General features: G+C 43.1%; 1 protein-coding gene across 4 annotated transcripts in view; it reads right to left on the bottom strand.

The window, feature by feature from the left end:
• Positions 1-3,166: 3,166 nt before the first annotated feature.
• Positions 3,167-22,522, bottom strand: part of ino80 (INO80 complex ATPase subunit) — a 177,304-nt gene continuing 157,948 nt past the window's right edge. For 3 of the 4 annotated variants that reach the window (XM_048537886.2, XM_048537887.2, XM_048537890.2), the window contains 8 exons: positions 21,508-21,580; positions 20,433-20,591; positions 17,785-17,887; positions 16,314-16,402; positions 13,098-13,271; positions 9,689-9,842; positions 8,296-8,508; positions 3,167-5,842 (listed from right to left, as the gene is read on the bottom strand). In XM_048537886.2, the coding sequence (XP_048393843.1) occupies positions 5,622-5,842; positions 8,296-8,508; positions 9,689-9,842; positions 13,098-13,271; positions 16,314-16,402; positions 17,785-17,887; positions 20,433-20,591; positions 21,508-21,580 (1,186 nt within the window). In that variant the 3' untranslated portion in view covers positions 3,167-5,621. The remainder of the gene's footprint in view (positions 5,843-8,295; positions 8,509-9,688; positions 9,843-13,097; positions 13,272-16,313; positions 16,403-17,784; positions 17,888-20,432; positions 20,592-21,507; positions 21,581-22,522) is intronic. The other variant, XM_048537889.2, reaches the window with a different exon arrangement.

Here is a 22,522-nt window from a genome sequence, read left to right as displayed (position 1 = left end):
AAGTGCATCACCTCACACTTGTCTGCATTAAACTCCATTTGCCACCTCTCAGCCCAGCTCTGCAGCTTATCTATGTCTCTCTGCAACCTACAGCATCCTTCGTCACTATCCACAACTCCACCGACCTTAGTGTTGTCTGCAAATTTACTAACCCATCCTTCTACGCCCTCATCCAGGTCGTTTATAAAAATGACAAACAGCAGTGGACACAACTCCGACCCTTGTGGTACACGACTAGTAACTGGTCTCCAGGATGAACATTTCCCATCAACTACCACCCTCTGTCTTCTTTCAGCAAGCTAATTTCCGATCCAAACTGCTATATCTCCCACAATTCCATTCCTCCGCATTTTGTACATTGCGCACTTTAGCATAATTGCCGTATTTTGTTTAATTACTACCCCTACAAAATTCTGTCCTTAACAACATTATGGATCTACTCACATCACACAAACTGCAGTGGTTCAAGAAGGCAGCTCAGCACCACTTTCCAGGGCAAAATAAATGCTGTTCAGCCAATGATGCCCATGTCCTAAAAGGTCAACCTTCTAACGAGTGTGTCCTGCTTTTCTTTAAAAAAATTTCAAACCTCCGCAATTGCATTTCATCCAGTCATAGCTGCTGGTGGATAATCAAACAATGAACAAGAACAAGAAGGTCCATGCACATCTCCATTTGCAATGATAGGGGAGACTGGTGGAACTCAAACTTCTGCCTCCTGGTCCCAAGATAGGGGCATTACAAGAGCCCGAACAGTATTCAGTGAAGTTCCTGTGCACATGCAGTTAAACAAGGATCTGTGCGCTAAAATGAATCACCCAGTCACTCCAAAAGAAAATGAGAGGGTATGTTGATCCCAGATGCCACTTCTCAGCTAATTCCATTTACTCGGTGTGTGATCTAAAAACTGAATGCAATGCATGCATAAGGATCAAACTGGCTCCAGAAGTAGCAAACTGCCCCGTGTAAAGACCCAACAAAGCAGAATGTGTTCAGATATGCCCTGTTCAGATAGCAGCACAAATCCATGCAGAAAAATGCCACTCCCTCAGCCTACTCTTAACCAACACGATGGAAGATACGATTTATCTTGTACTGTTAGTGATAAGTGGTACAGAAAATCCAAGCATTCTACAGCCTGTGTTTATTCGCTCCCCACCCCATTTCCTATCATATTTTCAAATTTGTACCTGCTATAATAACCATTTCCCTTTTCCCTCATGCTTGCCAATTTCACCTTAAATACATCTATAGTATTAGCTTACAGGGCAGTGGTGATGTAACTGTAATATCATTGGGCTAGTAATCCAGAGATCCAGGCTGATGTTCTAGGAGAACAAACAAAAATTGTCTGCGAAACACATCAGGCCTGGCAGCAAAGGTAGAGAGAGAAAGAAGTTAATGTTTTGAGTCCAGTCATCATGGTGATGACATTTGTAACCGTTGAAAATCTGAGATCAAGGAAACAGCAGAGGCAGCTTCAAATATATTTAAGACACAGTGGATAGATTTTTGCAAGGTAGGGGGAATTAAAGGTTTTTGGGGATAATGGGAGTGGAAGAGCTAAGAATACAGACAGATGAACCATAACCTTACTGAAAAAGAGGATTAGACTCAATGGGCCAAAAGGCCTACTCTTGCTTATCTCTTATGAACTTATTAAACATAGTCTAACGGTGACCGTTGACCATGGTTTCTTGGTGACCACTTGCCATTGACAGCCTCTAGCTGTGCTCTTTCCATTTTTTCTGTATCCACTCATTGAAACCTTGGAAAATTTTAAATACTTCTAAGTAGGTCACATTTTCTACATACAATGCTCATTGATCTTGGTGAAATACTGAACCAGAGGCATCAGGACTGTGGCATTTCAAGCAAATTTTTCACTTGCAAGCTGACAAAATGAGTTTGGGACATATCCAAAGCAAGGTAGTCTGAATCCTCACCTGCAGAGGCTTTCCACCATTACAATAGTGGCTCCACTTTAAACTGTAATTTATTGGCAGAAAGATGCTTTGGGATAGCTAGTGGTTGTGAAAGATACTCCAGCAATAGCAAAACCTTTCGTTTCTTTGAGCAGAGGGTCACAGCGATCAGGTCAAACACTCAGACTGTTGTAGTCCAGCACATTGTCTAACTTTACATCTGATCCTGCTATCCAGCTGAGCCCATTTAAGTGTACATTGGCAAAGGACCAAATCTGGTGCAGTCCTTGTCTGTACAGTCCAGTTACCGGTTTCTCTTCCTAACATGGGTCACTCCAGCAACTGTTTAAAGATCCTTATTCACAACCATGGTTAACATAAAAGAAACACAAATAGAGGCAGCTCTTTAGACACTTTGATTTTATTATGATACTGTACTGCTTGTACCTGAATAAATTTTGCTAAGGTTGAACAAATTATGATTTTATTAACTGATTGTACTGAGTTATGGCATAGCAATAAAACAAACCAGTTAACCAGCCCGCACTGTCAAGGGAGGGTGGGGGAACAAACTGATTCAGTGAACTGGTATTGCATTGTGTAATTAATCACCCAGGCCTCGTCTTACATGCATCCTCCACAAACCTTCCCAACTCTGAACTGTAGGTCCAGCTTCCACATAGCTCTGAAATGAATTATTTTAAAAAAAAGGCCTAGGCTCTGTTTGAGTTTGCAACTTGTACCAGACATCAAATTGGGTAATGGGTCTGAAACTGTTTTGCGTTCTCTCTAAAGGTACAAAGATTTAGTGATGTAATGGCATCGGGACCACAAAACAGCCAAGTGCAGCAACTTGAAACAGGACCAGAGGACCCACATTAGGCAACCCCTCTCATCCAGGCACACAGTGTCTACAGGACACATTTTTATGCACTTGGCTAAAGGAAGATGCTTAGATACACACTGTTGCAGATCCAGCCTAATTTGGGTTTTATGGTTGAGATTCAGCACTTACACAAGGGTAGGCGTAGCTGTTAAGATAGTGCACACTGGCTAGAAGTGGAATGCAACCTGCAGAAAGGATAAAGGATGTGATCTGAGTATGATACAGTCACCTGTACCCTGGCTGGTGCTGTCCAGGGTTTAGATCATCAAACTGCTTCATGTCAGTGTATCTTAGTGTCTGGAGTTCTGTTGTATTCATTGGGGGTGGGGGGGGGGGGGGGGGGGGGGGGGGGGAGAAGAGAGAGAGAGAGAGAGAGAGAGAGAGAGAGAGAGAGAGAGAGAGAAAGAAAGAGGTTGTTCACACTGTCTCTCATACAAGTAGAACAATGTCTCCTAAATTATACATGGAGTCTTTCAACAGATCCATTCCACTGGATGGAAAAACTAAGCAGCCGGTGAATCAGAGATGTAAGGCAACACCAAGCCTGTCAACACAAGAAAGGGACAGTGGGTTCAACTGAAGAGCAGTAATAATTGCAGATACTAAACTATGGATTTTAACCTTGATATAATTTAGAATGTTAAAGGACTTCATCTGTTCTCATTGCTTAAAATACTGTATATTTCCCACTTTACAATATATTGGCTATTGATTTCAAAATCTAGCCTCCAATTTCTTGACCTTCCTTTGTTGTGTTTTGGTCCACCCAAATGGGGTGCAGTAGCCCCTCCCAGGGTTCTGGCTGAACGTTAAACAGAAGGCAGCTCTCAGGAAGGTTATTCTGTGACTCAATGCTCCATATCTCAAATAAATTGACAAACAAGCACAGGGTGGGTAACAGGATGGATGATACACTGAACAAGAGGGAATAGGAAAGAAAGAGGAGATTGAGACAAGGCCAAGAGATGTAGGGGAGGGGGTGGAAAAAGAGAAAAACAGACAGACAAGAGGAGAAAGCGGTAGCAGAAGGGAGAAAGAGAGAGGGGGTGAGTGGGAGAAAGAGACAGAGAGAAGGTACATAGTATCGGGGCATGGTGGGGGGTGGGTGGTGAAGAGAGAGAGATAGAGGAGGGAGAGAAAAGAGAAAGACTAAAATGGGTCAGATGGGGAAGAAAGAGACACCGACACAGGAAGAGGAAGGGGTTAGTGGGGGGAGGAAGAGAGAGAGATAGGTAGCGCAGTGAGAGAAGGTTACAGGGTGCGCAATAGGAGTGGAGAGGGACAGACATTGGGGTGGGGTGAGAAAGTGGGCAACATGAGGAGAAACAGCTAACTTGCAGCTGGGACCACATTTATTACTCTACTGCAACGATTAGCATGTTAAATTTAGTCTGAATTCTGCAGAGGAACTTGTGGTTTATACATTCTCAATGACAAAGTACTGTTTGTACATAACCAGAACTATACAATAGAGTGGAAGTGTATTATTGTCCCACCTCTGGGCTCTTTTCAGCACCTATTAATGGCAACATAGGAGAGATTTGGAACTTTGGGATGAAGTGCAGAATTCAATCCAAATCCAGTACATAACATGCTGGATTATCAAACAGTTGTACAGCCTTAGCCATGCAATATCCTCCATAAAATTTCACATGGAAGGAATGTTAATGTTCTGTGTACGTTTCTAGATCATTATATCCTTTAGATTTCAAGCAGCTATCACATGCTGGTGCCATTAACTGTGCTAGGAACAGGGATTACAAAGTGTATCCGGCAGATGCCCCTTCCTTTCCCATGTGATTTCTGAATATTAATATTTGTTGGACTGTGTCGGTATCTGCAGTAACACAGCAATAACACTCTGCTACTTGAGGAATTATCCTGAACTAGTCACAGCTTCCACCACTGCTGGAGAGTTTCAGATCGGGTCACGACATGGCCACTTTCTATTCACACTGAAGAGGAGCTGGAAATGCATAGTAGGTCTGTCAGTTTCTGACACAGAAAGAAGCGAGCATCTGCTCTCTTCCTCCCGTTGGCTGACAATTCTGCTGAGAATTTCCAACAGTAAATGTGACTTTTTTCTAACATTAACTGACTGCCAAAGTCTTTACATGAGTAACAATGGGAGTGGGAATGCAGACTGGATGCTACAGTTCACAAGCTTCGATGTGCACTGACTGCCAACAGTCAGCAGACCGGGACTTATACTTGGAGGCTTGTCCTGGCCAGTCCAGGGGTCACTGCGGCTCTTAAGCAGGTGCCACTTGCAGTCACTGGTAGCTGACTGATGCAAACATAACAGTGGTATGAGGAAGGAGGAGGCTTAGAGGAAGGCACAGGAAGCTGAATGCTGCTTCTGTTCTCAAGGGGAAATAGCTTCCGCCTCTGCAAATTAAAACACAAGGACTTCAGAATGTTTACCTCTCAGCACTGGAAACTAGTAAAAATTCACACGCATACAATCTCTCCATAAAATTACTATTCATCACTTGGCTGGAATCTCACCAGTCTCTGTCAGGTTAGTAAAAGATAGCAGTTTGTTTGATTTCTCACTTTTTTTTGTACATATTTACAAATTCATCTATAAAAAAATAGCACATTCAAAAAGAAACAAACAAGGATTCTGTGCTCTCCTGGTAAACATTATGTACACGTCATTCAGAGGGAAAAAGGCTTCTCCATGATTTCACTTCGGCTGTTAAAACAACTCTGAACCCTTAAACATCAAAATCTTGCGACCTGCCCTCCCTCCCCTGTCCACTCACTGCAGCCTTTCCCTTCCCCAATCCACACCAGTACTTTCATGGTTACCGGCCCCCAACAACTGGGGGCTGAACCAGGCCTCGGCTGGCCTTCTTGCTGGGGGACGGTGAAGGTGTGCTCGTATCAGTTGGAGTCTGGGGTGTTCCTGGGACACTGTTCGACATGCTATGAGGGGAGCTCAAGGGGGAGGTGCTCATCATTCCAAAGGTGGCAGTGCTCGTTGGCCAAGAGAGGGGAGACTGCCCAGGGCCACTTCCTGTCATACCTGGAGATTCAAGAAAAACATATCTTGAGATTCAAAAGCAAAAATGAGTCAACAGTCACAATCAGATGTAAATCTCAAATTCATCCACAGTTTCACAAAAGTGGGAGGGATATTAGTGCTGGCACATTTGCATGAGCACCATATTGATTTTGGCACCAAGGAAATCTAATGTAGGCACAAGTTAGGTGAAGCTTTATCTACACTGTCCCCATCCAAGCACTCCCAGGACAGGTACAGCATATGGTTACATACAGAATAAAGCTGCCTTTACATTGTACCAATCAAGCGCCCTCTGGAAGGGACAGCACAGGGTTAGATAGAGTAAATCTCCCCCAAACACTCACTGGACACGTATAGCAGAAGTTATGCAGGGTAAATTTCCAAATACTGATTAATAAACATGCAGGAGTTCAACCTCACCCTCAAAAACATAAAAAGAAAATAACTAGTTAATTTAATGAGTTGCACATTAATCGATAATGAATAAAGCTTGCTCGATTGTATCAACCATTTTTTCTACTTGGAGCATAGTCAATCACTAACCAGATTGCTTTACTTCAAAAATAAAGAGCAGCCAAGCTGTCAGGAAGGATTCAATTGCTTGATCACTGCACCCCTCATTTAACGTCCCCCCGGTAACCCTTTTATCACTATGTGGTTCCTGGGTGCTGCAGGGAAACCTGGTCTGGTTGGTCATTTAAAGACTCATCATTCATGTCATAACTGTGACCAAATTCTCAGTGAAATATCTAAATGGATGAACAGAAGTGGGAATTTTGAAGTGGGTTCAGTGAGGAACCAAGAGGAACAGAATGCAGAGCTGGGCTGAGAAATGGCAGATGGAGTTCAACCAGAATAAATGCGAAGTGATGCATTTTGGAAGGTCGAACTTAAATGCTGAATATTGGATTAAAGGCAGGATTCTCGGCAGTGTGGAGGAACAGCGGGATCTTGGTGTTCAAGTGCATAGCTCCCTCAAAGTTGCCACCCAGGTGGATAAGGTTGTTAAGAAAGCATATGGTGTTTTGGCCTTCATTAACAAGGGGATCGAGTTTAAGAGCCGTGAGGTTATGCTGCAGCTCTACAAAACCCTGGTGACACCACACTTGGAATATTGTGTCCAGTTCTGGTCGCCCTATTATAGGAAAGATGCGGAGGCTATGGAGAGGGTGCAAAGGAGGTTTACCAGGATGCTGCCTGGACTGGAGGGCTTGTCTTACGAGGAGAGGTTGACTGAGCTCGGACTTTTCTCTCTGGAGAGAAGGAAGAAGAGAGGTGACCTGATCGAGGTGTACAAGGTAATGAGAGGCATGGATAGTCTCGATAGCCAGAGACTTTTCCCCAGGGTAGGACTGACTGCCAAGAGGGGTCATAGTTTTAAAGGTGTTAGGAGGAAGGTATAGAGGAGATGTCAGAGGGAGGTTCTTCACTCAGAGTTGTGAGCGCATGGAATAGTTTACCAGTGGTAGTCGTGGAAGCGGAGTCATTAGTGATATTTAAGCGACTGCTGGACATGCACATGGCCATCAGTGAATTGAGAGGAATGTAGGTTAGGTTATTTTATTTTTGGATTAGGAATATTTCATGACACAACATCGTGGGCCGAAGGGCCTGTACTGTGCTGTACTTTTCTACGTTCTAAGTGTCACCAAGGTGGAGACAGGGCAGAACATCTGCACAGGGGAAGTATGAGTCAAGTCAATGACAAATACAATTGGAGAATGAAGGGAATGCAGTGCCAGGAGAGCATGAGTCAACCGAGAATAGAGGTGATCAGAGAATGAAAACCAATAGAAGTCAGGATAGATGGAATAGTTTCACCTCAAATGTTTTGTAGATAGCACAGAATGACACAAGAAGTAGGCCAGACCTCAGCTGCAGCAATGCAATTCTGATTAAAGGTTCTTATTAAGGAAAGCAAGTAGCATCTTGATTATTTGCTGCACTTTTATGTTTGATTTTAGGTTCATTATCTTGCCTGGAGTAAATATATCCACTTGTTGGTGTGAACCAGTGACTTGGTTTAATAAGAGTATTTATGTGGGTATAATTTAGAATAAGGAGAATCACACAATCAATTTCACTATATGCTGTAAAGCAAGTATTCTTAATTGGGATCCCTAGGTCATACTGTTGATTACCTTGATATTGGATAGGAAAATGATTACAATCTCAATGGGTTTATTTGGATAAACTAACTTCAGACAGTAAATGAAACAGGTACACTTGCTTTATATAGCTCAAACAATTCTCACTTCTGTTGAAAATTGAAGTTGACATGGTATGAAATTGCACCCAATGCTAATGAGACTAATGGACTTTACTTCAGCCATGAGCAGTGAGGTTAGTACAAGTGCGCCAATGATGACACTACATCGAGTCTTTAGAGGGAAGAGTGTGTGCTGCCACTGTTCCAAGGCAGACACTGTTGGGAGCTTCCATCTGCTCCTTACCTTTTGATACACTGTACCCGTATGCAGCATATGCAGCAGCTGAAGCTGCTGCTGCACCAGCCCTGGCTCCTGCCATTGCTGCAGCACTGCCAGCAGTAGACTTGCGGCCTCGATTTTTCCCTGAACCTTTTGAGGTACTTCCAGATCCTTTCGGACGGCCCCTGCCCCTCCCTGACAGGCCTACATTAGTAACAGATTTGTCTTGTGGAACACCTGAAAAAGGAAGGAGATTAATACATCATCGCCCAGGCTATTAAAAGAAACAGAAATTCAGTTCATGAATGTTCTACTAAGGTAGACACCCTGAAGAATGTCCACATTAACAGCTGGGATCCAATAGCCATCATAAAGGCATTGTAAACCACTGACAGAAGTTTTTATTAATTGCCTTCACATTGCCTAGTATCAGAAATTCAGAGCAGGAGCAGCCCTTTGAACTCACTCTGCATTCAACACGATCATGGCTGATTCTCCAGCTCAACAGCACATTCTTGTTTTCACTCCATATCCCTTTATACCTTTACTATCTTTAAAAAAAACACTAGCTTGAATATATTTAGTGATTCATTCCTCACAGCCTTGTGGTAGCAAATTCCACAGGTTAACCATCTTCTTTCCTTGGCCCTGTTCTAATGATCCGCCTTGGATCTTGAGATGCTGTCCCCTAATTCCAGATTCTCCAGCTAAAGGAAAACACCCTCTCTATATGTAGTCTAACTTTTTAGAATTTTATACATTTCAATCAAATACCCTTTCATACTTCTAAACTCTTGTGAATACAAGCACAGCATCCAGCTGGCAAGAAAAACTCTACGAATAATTAAACGGGATAGACTATACAACATACTGGCATCGCCACTGGAGCAAAATCCTAGAACACCCAAACAGCTCAATCACCTGTCCACAGCAATGAAGCATGTTGGGCTTGCCTGGTGATGCCCACATCCCATGAAGGAATTAAAACAAAATGCTTGTAGATACTCATATGTGGGCAGATGTACAGACACATATACAAGCAAATATACAGTCACACACATACGCCGGCACATCGAGAGCAACCAGCAGGATATGAGAAAACAATTCACCAAGTGCTGAAGGGAAGATTACAAATTGACACTTTGGACTGATATCACAGTTGAATTGTTCTCCTACCTCCCACTAATCCCCAGCTGCTAATTCTATTTATAATCACAAGCTTGAGTGGTACAACAAAACAAACAGGAAACTAGACAATTAAACAGTACGGGTGACGATCACTGCCCCGGTGACTCAAAGTCACGCAACAACATCCGACTTTAATCCAAGGTTACAAAGTAACCAACTATGTTCCCAGCCACACATTTGGTGCAAGGATGGGTTACTTAATGCACCGAGAGCTTCCTGTTCGTCATACCGTTCACATGGTCTGAAGTTGAGCCTGCAATGGAGACTGGGGAATTGGTTGCCCTCGACTGCGATGCTGATGTTGGGTCGTCCACAATCACAAGGTCGCTGCTGCTTTCATCAGGTGCAATTGATCCGGTGTGCTGTTCACTGCTCATAGATATCTGTGGGCGCAGTACATAAGTTATATTGTGAGCCAGTTTGCTTCTGCAGAAATGCACTGCATAATTACTAGACCTTAAAGGATGGCTTCATTGTGGGAGTTCTTGCACAATTTCACTTAGGCTGAGCAGCGACATGGATAAACAAGCATAAGTTGGATAATGCACTACCAAGGTGATAGCATGTTACTAAGGTAAGAAAAGGTAAAGGTAAAGTCATCATAGTACCAGAGGACCACAGGCTGCTCCCTAATTAGATACATTATTGGTGGCAGCTTAATGTGAGGCTTACCACGCCTCAGGTGAGGTGAGGATATGAGGCCTTCACGGTAGCATCAGCCACAGCAGGAACTGAACCTGCACTGTAGACCTCACACATCAGCCATCCAGCCAACTGAACTAACAGACCACTGGACAATATGTCAGTAACATTAAAATAAGTATGCATTACTAAATAAACGAGGACCAAGCTGATAGGAAATTTTCATCTTAACTTCAGAGTGTTGGTCACAAAGGTTTAAAAATAAATCACTTACGATTAGATGTAGTTATGGCTAAGTTCATGGATGTAGGAGCAGAATAAGGCCATTTGGCACATTAAAAGTCAGCTCCGCCATTTAGTGAGATCATGGTTGATTCGATAACCCTCAATTTCACTTTCCTGCGTTTTTCCCATAGCCCTTGATTCTCCAATTATAAATCTGTTTATCTAAGCCTTGAAAATATTTAATAACCCAACTTCGACAGCCCTCTGCAATAAAGAATTGTACAGATTCACTACCCAGAGAAAAAGAAAGCTCTTCATTTATGTCTTAGGTAGACAATGTTTTATTCAGAGATTGTGTCCTCTGGTCTTAAAACTTGTGTACAAAGGGGAAACAACCTCTCCGCAACCACCCGGTCAAGCCCCCTAAGAATCTAGAATGCTGTCAGATCAGCCTTCAGTTGCGTAACAAGTCAAAAACACCTTTAAAATGAAAAGAATCAAGTCCATTTCCAATACAAGAAGGTATAAGCCACGAAGTTGTTGCGAAATGATGCCCTTTTTAATTAGCAATGTACACTGATTGCACAGTGTGCTAACCCCACATGACACGCACCAATTTTTTACATGGGTCTCTCCTGTCCAGTCTAGTTCTTTGCTAAGAACTTTAAGGAAAACAAAGTGAAAATGTATTGGAACCTAGCACCACAAGCAGGATGAATCACAGACACAAGGTGGATTATCACAACTTCTGAAATGCAAAACTCTCCTCTATGTTCCAATGCCTTTCCCTTGTTATTTTTTGGCTTTTTTTTTGTTTCTCATTCAGCCATCTTTTTTTCTTATTTGTTTACAAGGATCCAAGATTTCCAGAATACTCTCTTCAAATAAAAGCAGTCATACTCTCTTTTTGATGACATACCAGTAATACAATGAATCATTGATTTTTTTTTTACCTTCCAGGTGTTCATTTAACATTTTTTTTGACAGGCATGCTTCCGCCACACCGCCACCCCCCCCCCCCCCCCCACCCCCGACCCAGAGATATTCTCCTTCACACAAATATGCCATCCAACTTTGCTGAAAGGTTCCTTCCTTCAGTCAGTCTTACTTGTGTGGTGGGCAAATTATTGGACAGGATTCCGAAAGGTAGTATTTAAGATTATTTGGGAAAGCACAGTTTGATTAGAAATAGTCAACATGACTTTGAGGGGGGCAGGTCACGCCTCACAAGCCTTACTGAATTCTTTGAGGATGTGACAAAACACACTGATGAAGGTAGAGCAGTGGATGTGGTATATATGGATTTTAGCAAGGCATTTGATATTGTTTCCCATAGTAGGCACATTTAGAAAGTAAGGACGCATGGGATTCAGGGCAATTTAGCTGTCTGGATACAGAATTAGCTGCCTAATAGAAGACAGAGGGTGGTAGCAAATGGAAAGTATTCAGCCTGGAGCTTGGTGACCAGTGGTGTTCCACAGGGATCTGTTCTAGGACCTTTGCCCTTTGTGATCTTTATAAATGACTTGGATGAGGAAGCGGAAGGGTGGGTTAAGTTAGTTTGCTGATGATATGAAGGTTGGTAGAATTGTGGACAGTGTGGAGGGCTATTGTAGGTTGCAAGGGGACATTGACAGGTTGCAAAGCTGGGCAAAGAAGTGGCAGATGGAATTCAACTTAGAAAAGTGTGAAGTGACTCATTTTGGAAGGTCACATTCGAATGCAGAATACAGGGTTAATGGCAGGGTTCTTGGCAGTGCGGAGAAACAGAGGGATCTTGGAGTCCACATCCATAGGTCCCTCAAAGTTGTCACCCAAGTTGACAGAGTTCTTAAGAAGGCGTATGGTGTGTTGGCTTTCATTGGCATAGGGACTGGATTTAAGAGCCACGAGGTTATGCTGCAGCTCTATGGTCAGACCACACTTGGAATGCTGTGTTCAGTTCTGGTTGCCTCATTATAGGGAGAATGCGGAAGCTTTAAGAGAGGGTGCAGAGGAGATTTACCAGGATGCTGCCTGGAATGGAAGGCAGGTCTTATGAGGAAAGGAGCTAGGGCTTTCCTCATTGGAGTGAAGAAGGATGAGAGGTGGCTTGATAGAGGTGTACAAGATGACGAGAGGCATAGATAGAGTGGATAGTCGAAGACATTTTCCTGCAGTGGAAATGGTTATCACGAGGGTGCATAATTTTATGGTGATTGGAGGAAGATATAGGGGAGATATCAGAGATAGGCTCTTTACACAGAGAGTGATGGCCAGCCTTGATAGTAGAGGCAGATACATTAGGGACATTTAAGTGACTCTTGGAGTGGCACATGGATGATAGTAAAATGAAGGATAGGTGAGTTTTGATCTTAGAGTAGGATATTAGGTCAGCACATCGTGGACCGAAGGGCCTGTACTGTACTGTTCTATGTTCATGTCTAAATTCAGTCCTCAGATATGTGCAGGAAAAGGAAGTGACTAAAGAAAGGTCTTCTCATAATGTCAGCTGGGCCAAAAGCTTAACTCCCAACTGCTTTAATATGGAGTGAGCCTCCATTTTGATGCAGTATTGAGTGTTGGTTCCACCTTCCAATCTACTCTAAGAACTGTCTGGCACACAGTCCACTGGCCATCATGGCCTCACTATTTCTCCCTGAATGGAGCCCTGGTGCCATTGCAGACAGATACACAAAATATGAGTGAAAACCTTGCAGCTGGTTTTATATCTTGTGTCCCTGTGCTGATCCATGCTGATCTCCTGCATTAGAGGCTCTGTTTTCTATTACCTCACTGTAAGGGCTAGGCATGGCTGAGTCCACACTGATGAAAGACTCTTCCCCATCCGCTGACAGGTTTCCCGAGGACATGTTGGAATTATCAGCAGATGCTAACGAAGGTGTCAACATAGTCCATCCCTCTTTCCTTCGCTTCACAGCATTCTCTCCATCTTCTTTCTTCTTCTGTCAAAGACAAAGTCATCTTATCAAAATGACAGTCCTTCAACCACACCTAACCTTGTGGCACAGCCACCAGTGATTCCATGAAGCGGTAAGACATTCATACACCCACAAGACAACTCAATTCCATTCCCATGGCAGCTTCAGCACAAAATTGAAAGCAGGTTCACCAATTCTGGTTTGCAGGCATGGATCCTGTAACCAAATTGTACCCTCCTAGTCTTAAATATCTGGAGTTCTTGGTCTGCTGAAGGATGATTTTGGATTAGTCCTGTGGTGCTGTACATTTGAAATCTCGAAGTAAAGCAGGGCAAGAAGCCAGGGTAAGTAGCGTAGGTGAAATTCAGTCAACATTTAGAAACTGGGCACACAGTCCTCGTTTCCCACATTTATAACGTAAGCTACATGTTTAAACCAACCTTGTTGTATTGGTGCTTTCAGACTGCTGTAGTGATATTGCACATACACAGATAGCAGAGTTTAATTCCTAGACAGTTTCTATTATTAGACAAACGCTCAAGAACAACTTAAACAGGAAATTTTGGTCAAAACTGCTTTCAAATGCTGCTCCCTCTAAGTGTCCACACTGCCACAGTCTGCTTGAGGAAGCAAGGGAGCTTTCCTCTGAATCTACCCCTGCACTGTACCTGCCCTGGGAAGAGTTTGATGGGCCTGTGTTGAGTAGAGGGTGCTTTTACTTGGTATCAACTTGACTTTACCAGCTTGAGACACCCTGATGCAGATACTAGGTCCTGAAATCTTGCTGTGCTGACATTCCTCACCTTGATAAGGACCAGAACCAGACTTTTGTTTTAAAACCCCTGTTTAAAGTATACATCACCAGAAGTCCTAATTAATTCCTGTCTAATTAGTATTCTTAGAGGGTAGTGGAGAAAGAAAAGGCTGAAGTTTGCAGAACCAGCATTTTTTTTTCCTACTGTGGGACTATCTGAAACTGTGTGGGAATACATGTGTGAATACATACTTATGAAAAAGAGTATATAAAAGCAACAATATGTACAGGAAAATTGTTCTTTCCACATTGTGTGCATAAATGACTACACACAAAACTGAGTGTGTAGGTGAACGTGCACTAGTGAGTGCGTTCATTGCCATGTTTAAGTGCACCATTAGTCATCCTTTAACAATAAGCTTATGAAGAACAAAAACAAAGTTGCTGAAAAAGCTCAGCAGGTCTGGCAGCATCTGTGAAGGAAAAGGCACTGTTAATGTTTCAGGTCTGGTTCTGAGGAAGGGTCCAAAACGCTAACTTTGTCTTTTCCTTCACAGATGCTGCCAGACCTGCTGAACTTTTCCAGCAATTTTATTTTTGTTCTTGATTTACAGCATCCACAGTTCTTTTGGTTTTTATTAAGCTTATGAAGGAGTTTGATTGAGAAAGTGATCCAGTATGGATCTCAAACTCATTTTTATTAATGTTGGTAACTTGATCAGAAGCAGTGATGAATAAATCAACAGCAGGGATTACAGACATCATTAATTGCACTCTCAGCTGCATAGGCCACGGACTGTGATTAGCACTGACACCTGCTGTCCCAGAGAGAGACCTGTATGGCGTAGGTTGTGGGGTGGGAATGTGTGCAGAATTGGGTTTGGGGTTGGGGGAAGTACAGGATCAGGGTATAGGGCAGGACTACCCCTGGACTACAGGCGAGGAGCCGAAGTCTGTCACATAATGACTCTGATCTTTCTCCACGGATTACAACTGCAGCAGAGCTACAATATAGTAACCTGCAGCATCTGTTAAGGTTGACTAGAGATTGCCTCCAGCTTCAGGTATCTTCTGCTGCCCCAATATGGTCGTAGCTAAACCAACATCAGTAATATTTAAGGCATCTGAAGCAAAGAATGACAAAGTGGGGAGAAGGTAGGCAGTAAGATTAGTTTGGCATGATGTGAAAAGTTAGCAGACAGCTGAATGGCTTCCATCCGTTTTGTCACTGACCATGGCTCTAGGCCAGATTCTTTCCATAGGAACTGCAAGGATTAACATTTAGATCCAATGGTCAGACTTGCTTCCACTCTGCTGGGAGGCCCTACATTCAGATAGGGAGGAGCTTGGTCATCTTTGACTTGTGGAGTGCACCCAACATGGGACGAATAACCGAACGACAGAGAGGGTGCCTTAATTTTATATTTCTAGTGCTTTTCATCTCAAATTATGATTTCACTGGAAATAGAAAGAAGGAAAATTTTTCATGCCTTTGTTTAAATAAAATTGTGATACAAAGCATGAAATACCTTGTATGGATATAGATCCGGAAGGGGGCGGAGAGGGGGGGAGAGGGGGAGAGGGGGAGAGGGGGAGAGGGGGAGAGGGGGGGAGGGGGGAGGGGGGGGAGGGGGGGAGGGGGGGAGGGGGAGGGAGGGAGAGGGAGGGAGAGGGAGGGAGAGGGAGGGAGAGGGAGGGAGAGGGAGGGAGAGGGAGGGAGAGGGAGGGAGAGGGAGGGAGAGAGAGGGGGAGAGAGAGGGAGAGAGGGGGAGAGAGAGGGAGAGAGAGGGAGAGAGAGGGAGAGAGAGGGAGAGAGAGAGGGAGAGAGAGAGGGAGAGAGAGAGGGAGAGAGAGAGGGAGAGAGAGAGGGAGAGAGAGAGGGAGAGAGAGAGGGAGAGAGAGAGGGAGAGAGAGAGGGAGAGAGAGAGGGAGAGAGAGAGGGAGAGAGAGAGGGAGAGAGAGAGGGAGAGAGAGGGAGAGAGAGAGGGAGAGGGAGAGGGAGAGGGAGAGGGAGAGATGTTCTTTTTGCACACAGGCTGACTGTACGGTTAAGTGTAATGACCCTGTCAGCACTGCAGTTATCCATTGCCCATGTCAAAACAGGGTGCTCCACCTGCAGCTCACACTGGTGAAAGACTCCCACAAATGACAACAGAAGCATTCCAACTTCTCTGGCCTCCTGTAGGAAATCTGGAGGAAAGCCCATCTCCGAGATGGCAAAGATTGCAGCATGCTGGAGAGTGACTCATTCCTGCTTCACTTCTTTCAGAAACCCATGCCGGGGAAGTGCATCAGCTTGAAAGGTATCTCACCTTTTCTGCATATTTTTCTCGTTTCCTTTTTCGATCTTTCACTTTATTTGATTCTTCTTGTATTCGTTTCTCTTCCTGTCGCAGACGCACTTCAATCAGAGAAAGAATTAGTCAAATATTCAGCAATTCCCACACCCACTCATTCAGCAGTCCAAGTCGAAATACTCTGAATTAATATTGTGCAGATTCAGGATCAAATGCTTAGCTTTCCCCGTCCAGTGAAAGCATTGGGATATATCTCAGTGTTCATATGCGAACGTACACTTTTGAGAAAGGTCACTCGATTATGATCAGGAACAGGATCACTGGCTGTGTTTTCTTTGTAGCCCAGGGCACTGACATCAATTGTAGCACTGCTGCTGATAACACAGCACAAACTGGAAATGGGACCTTTGTTCTTCAGATCTTTGTGGCTCAGCCACAAGGTCTCTCAGCCTCAAATCGGGAATGCCAGTAATTCATTAAAATGCTCCTGCAATGCGTTGTTTTCTATAATTTATGGTATGCCAATACCAATTCCATGTGAGTGAAAGAGGTTTATTTTGTTCAGTTAATTGTGAAGCAATGCTTCAACGCACCTGGGGTCTCCCCATCGCTTGGAGCTCCATACTGGGGCCTTCCTAGGTCAGAACTCCGTATCAGAGCATAATGCCTTCCCCCTCCCACAAATGCTGGTCAGAGCTCCACAGAGAGGCTTACGTTTGGGACAAAGCTCCATATCTGGATTACCCCAATTTCTATGCTTTCACAGTTTTTTGGGATTGGGGAGGTGGCTTGATATGAAAACAGATAACTGATATTAGTTGGAGGCTGTAGGGATATCCCAATAGCTTTGTGCAGGGAGTGAGGGAGTCACTGCCTAGGTCCATCATTTATTGCCTATCTCCAATTGTCCAGAAGGCAGTTAAGAGTAAACTACATTACTGGGAGGTCTGGAGTCACACACAGCATTGTAGCTTTGCTTACTTAAGGGAAGTTTAGTGAACCACATCAGTTTTCTTTACAACAAGCGACAGTGGTAACATGTCACCATTAAGTGAGCACTTTAGAGATTTTTTTTATTGAATTCAAATGCCATTATCTGTCAGAGTGATTTGAATTAATGTTACCAGAACATTAGCTTGGGGCTTTGGATTACTCATCCTGTGACATTACAAATATGCCAATTCCCCCTTCCAAACTGGCTCAAGTCCCTGTGACAAATCATTCAGCTCTCCCAACTGCCATCCAGTGATTTGCTTGAGAGAGAGGGGTCAGTGAGAATGCATGTATATGGCTGACAGCATGAGTTTAGGGGAATGAGCAAAATATGTCCATACAAATATTTGAATGAAGGTTTGAGCGAGCGTGTGTGTTAGTCTGTGACTATCAGAGTTCAGTTGTGATATTCCAATCAACCAGCCTGTGAGCATATTAAACAAAGAGAAAATAACAGACCCAGAGAGTCACAGCTCACAGCCAATGTCCTTACATTTCTTCTCCAGTTCCTCATCATCCAACAGCAAACTGACCACCTCCTTTGGTTTGAGTGTGTCAGGTTTGAAGTTGCCCCCAGAAATAACCATTCGCTGAATCTGTTTAACGACAAATTTTTTAAAAAAAATTACCGGCTTGAGTTTCAACAAGTGTCAAATAGTCCCTGCTGAATCTGAAGTTCTCCCATCTATCAGAACTATCCAATGTCAACAAGCACTTTAGATCTCTGGCCTGCCACTTCACATGGATCCAGTGCTCTATAATATCAGGAATCAAATGCATCAGTTTTGAGGTTAAACCTAAACTCAGGGCGAGCAATAATGGGAAAAAGTCATTTGGTCAATCTTAAATCATCCACACAGTAAACATCAACAGTATTCAAATCATACCATCTAACTTTCCGACCATCTACCATGTTCGCAGTTTGGGTGAAGAACCTGTTGACATTTGTCCTAAATCTTCCTTTCATCTGTTTGACTTAATCCCTACTTTGTGGTTGGATTGTGATTTAAATTAAATTAACCCATTCTACATAATTAGCTACATATTGTATTTCTTGGGACCCCCTTTTAAAACTTTCCTGACCCCTTTCTTTACTCCTTTAAAGGCAATCCTTTAGCCTAGCCCTTTTAACTAAATAAATCATCAACGCCCCTTCTACTGCCTTAAATGGCAAGATGACAACTCTGCTTTATAACTCTCCAGCTGAAGAACCTTGAGGCAGAATATACAAGTCAGTGTTATAGTGGATCAGTAAAATCCTTTTTAGTGTTTACTCTTGGCCAGAAGCCTTGTGCCACAAAGGCTCAGGCACCTTGTACGAAATGAGCTCCAAAGCACCTTGGGTGCAATGGGCTGATAATCCCCTCAATTCTGAGTAAAAATTATTTGGGGGAAGAACAGCAGCGGGTACCAGTAAAACAAATAGCCAAATACATCCCAATAATTATACACACAAATGTGACAGTGCACTTGTTTTTAGCCCACAAATGAATTTTATCTTAAAGAATTGAAAAATCCACTGGGTTTAGGAAATGGTGTTTATACAAGAGGGTTCAGTGAATCCTGTGGGAAGGGAAGGGAGGAAAGGAAAGTGAGAATGGTGAGATCCCAGATATTGCCCTCATCCTATGTATAATTTACAAGCTGAGAGAGAACAGATAACACTGAGACAATGGGGCACTTCAGTCATTACTGAAATGGCGTTCCATGTGAAACTGTTGCCCTTCCAAGCTTAATCGCTATCACAAGCAATCCACAGGCGCATTACAGCTCGACCTCGGCAGAGAATGTAGACATCTTAATCATTCAGATGCAGATTACTGGCTCAGTTTCCTGTTGCCAGGATTCACTGTACATGCAGTGGTATCACTTTACTCCCTGCACTGGAAACAGTGAATTATAGCTAAAGCCCAGTTACTAAAGCTACAGCCTTGTTTTCAAAATGCTAACAAGCTTGGTAGGAACTGTGGAAAGCAAGACATGATGTATTCTCACAAGCCAATGGGATTACAGTACTAATGGCACTGCTTTTACACGTGTGCTCTGAGTTTAAGTACATGTGAGAGTGTCTGTGTGAGAGAGTGTGACAGCGAGAGCAAGGCGTGGACAGAGTCCGAGCGAGAGTGACAGACAAACCGAGAGGGGCGTCCATATTCTAAAGTGTATAAAATGAGAAGTGATGTTAATGACATTTTGAAATGAACTAGTCAGGGTACTACAGGTTGTTTATCTTGATTGGAGGATTCTAGAGCAGTCTCAGATTAAGGGATTTATCACTGCGAAATCAGAAGAGAATCTCTTCACTCAAAGGAATGTGGATATTCCAACATTGACTCTACTGGAAGGCTATAGTCAGCAAATCAAGGAATATGGTCAGCAGACAGGAGAGGAATTGAGGGAGACAGGAAAACAAATGGCAGAAAAGGCTCAACAGACCATATGGTTTGCAGCTATTCCACAGCGTTTTAGTCATGGGACTCAGTGCCCAATTATTTCAGCAAGCACAGATATATTTAACCTCATTACGAGTTTATAATGTAGTTCTTCAGCAAGTCACTAAGTCAGTCTGGTTCTGAACCATAGGAAGGTCCAAGGTGTATAATAAGCTGATATTAGTGGGTCATTCCAATTGTTCTCAAAAGCCATATGTTAACAACAGTCTATACATAAACAAAGTTCAATGGAATGTAGTTTCTGTTTAATGTTGTTAAAGCATAGCATCAGAAACATCATTCCTGATTAAATGAAAATTTTGAATTTGCCATCTTGCTATTTATTTGCTGTCACAGAGTTTATTATTAATTGTCAAAAGCCAGAGTGGCTCCACCCAATTTAAAGGGGGCCAGAATTCCTTAGGGTCTGAGCACCCTCAAACTCTGTTCTGGACCCTGGCTGTAGGATGTCTAAGGTCTCTGCTTAGTGCTTATCCCAATCTGCAGGGCTAAAATCAGCAATTCTACATTATGAAATATTGTTTACCAGTTCCAGTCATCCTCACCTATAGTCATTTGTACCGGAAAATCACGACTGTTCAGTGCAACTACACATTGAGAATGTGCCTTTAAAAGTCTCTCTGCTTTACGTGCCTTTCTACAGGTTTATGCCAGCACAGAACTTGAAATGGATGTCAAGTGTGTGTACCTCACTCTTCTCTTTGGCACGCTGCAGGATTCGCTCCTCTATTGTTCCCTTGCAGATGAGTCGATACACAGTTACTTGCTTTGTCTGTCCCAGCCTATGAGCTCGATCCATTGCCTGCTGATCCACAGTTGGGTTCCAGTCATTATCATAAAATATAACCTGCAATAAACACAATCTTTAGCAGAAAGGTCACAAAATATATCCACCAGTCATTCTCCTTGTGTTCAAAACTCAGTGCTCCTGACAGAGAGCTGAATGCTGCCACTGGAACACAATGAATTGGCTACAACATTGTTAGCCTAATTCCTTGGTTATGTAACAACTTACTCCAGGACTACACTAAGCAATGTCCAAGTACAATGTTCAAGCATGTGATTTGCCCTACAGTGTGATGGCATGTTGATCAGTGTCTGATGTACTTAAATTGGGATGGTCCTCATCAAACAGGCCCAAGACAGAGACAACATGGAGTTAAGTACACAGTAAAACTCCCTCTATGTTGTCCTACAATATGCTTGAGCCAAGCCTCAAACAAACTCATATGTGATCACTGTTTACTTCTAACCCCGGCACCCTCTAGTCTCACTGAATGAAAACATTAATTTTGCACTAACTTAGGAGTACATTTGTATTGAGCAAACTGTTTTCAAGTTGTCCAACATTAACAGTATTTCCAGAATAGAGTTTGTACTGGTGGGAACTGAAATAAAAAGTGGTGTGGAATTTGAGGAGAATCATCAAGGTATCTGAACACAAGAGGAAATAGTATCAGTTATTGAAACAGTATTTCTGTTATGAACATATGGGTGAGGAGGAGGAGGCAGCCAGGTGACCCCTTCAAGCCTGCTCTGCCATTCAATAAGATTGAGGATAATCTGATTACTCCACATTGCTGCCTACACACGAGAAACTTCCAGCCCCTTGCTTAGCAAGAATTTATCCAACTCTGAATTAAAGGCTCAGTAATTATTTTTAGATCAGGTACATTACAGGCAGTCTAAAACTGTATCCTCACACATTAACATTCAACATTTTACATGAGGGAAAGAGGACTAAAAATAATTTACTCTCTTACTGTATCAGCAGCTGTCAAATTGATGCCAAGGCCACCAGCTCTGGTGCTGAGAAGGAATACAAAGATATCTGTTCTGTAGGAAGGAAGAAAAATAAACTGTAGGCAAAATATTGAAAAGGTAATTAAGTACATGCAACAATTTTGAATGGCTGGGATATGCACAGTTAGAATCTTTCCTTAAGTGATTTAAGAGATCATTCTGAAGCAGAAGTGATGTTCTGTCTTGTACAGCCTTCATTACACACAATGGAAGGTGGTACAGCAGCCATCCCAACACACTACCGTAACCTGGAACTGCACAAAGCAGAACAGAAGCACTAGTATGGACTTTTAAAAAGGAACATATACCCAAAAAGCACAATCCGCTGCTACCTCTGCGACAGACCACACAAAGACAACATGGCCAGACACACTAGTCACGCTACCATAAAGTGACATGTCAGAGATGACCACAAGATTACTCAGACCCCTCGTTATCAGGGTAGCCCATAAATGAACAATCACTCTATGACAGCTACTGATGAACATAAAAGATCCCATGCCCACAATCAATAAAACCAACGTAATATAAGAAACAAAAGAAACCTACAGCACAGGAACAGGCCCTTTGGCCCTCCAAGCCTGCGCTGATCAAGATCCACTGTCTAACCTGTCATCTATTTTCTAACGGTCTGTGTCCAGTTGTTCCCTGCCCGTCCATGTACCTGTCCAAATATATCTTAAAAGACGCCAACGTGTCTGTTTCTACCACCTCCGCTGGCAACGCGTTCCAGGCGCCCACCACCCTCTGTGTAAAGAATTTTCCACGCATATCTCCCTTAAACTTTCCTCCTCTCACTTTGAACTCATGACCCCGAGTAATTGAGTCCCCCACTCTGGGGAAAAAGCTTTTTGCTATCCACCCTGTCTATACCCCTCATGATTTTGTCGACCTCAATCAGGTCCCCCCTCAATCTCCGTCTTTCTAATCTAATCCTAATCTATTCAACCTCTCTTCACAGGTAGCACCCTCCAT

Source organism: Stegostoma tigrinum, chromosome 10 (genome assembly GCF_030684315.1).
Source record: "Stegostoma tigrinum isolate sSteTig4 chromosome 10, sSteTig4.hap1, whole genome shotgun sequence".
NCBI lineage: Eukaryota > Metazoa > Chordata > Chondrichthyes > Orectolobiformes > Stegostomatidae > Stegostoma > Stegostoma tigrinum.
This window is presented reverse-complemented; position numbering and strand designations above follow the sequence as displayed.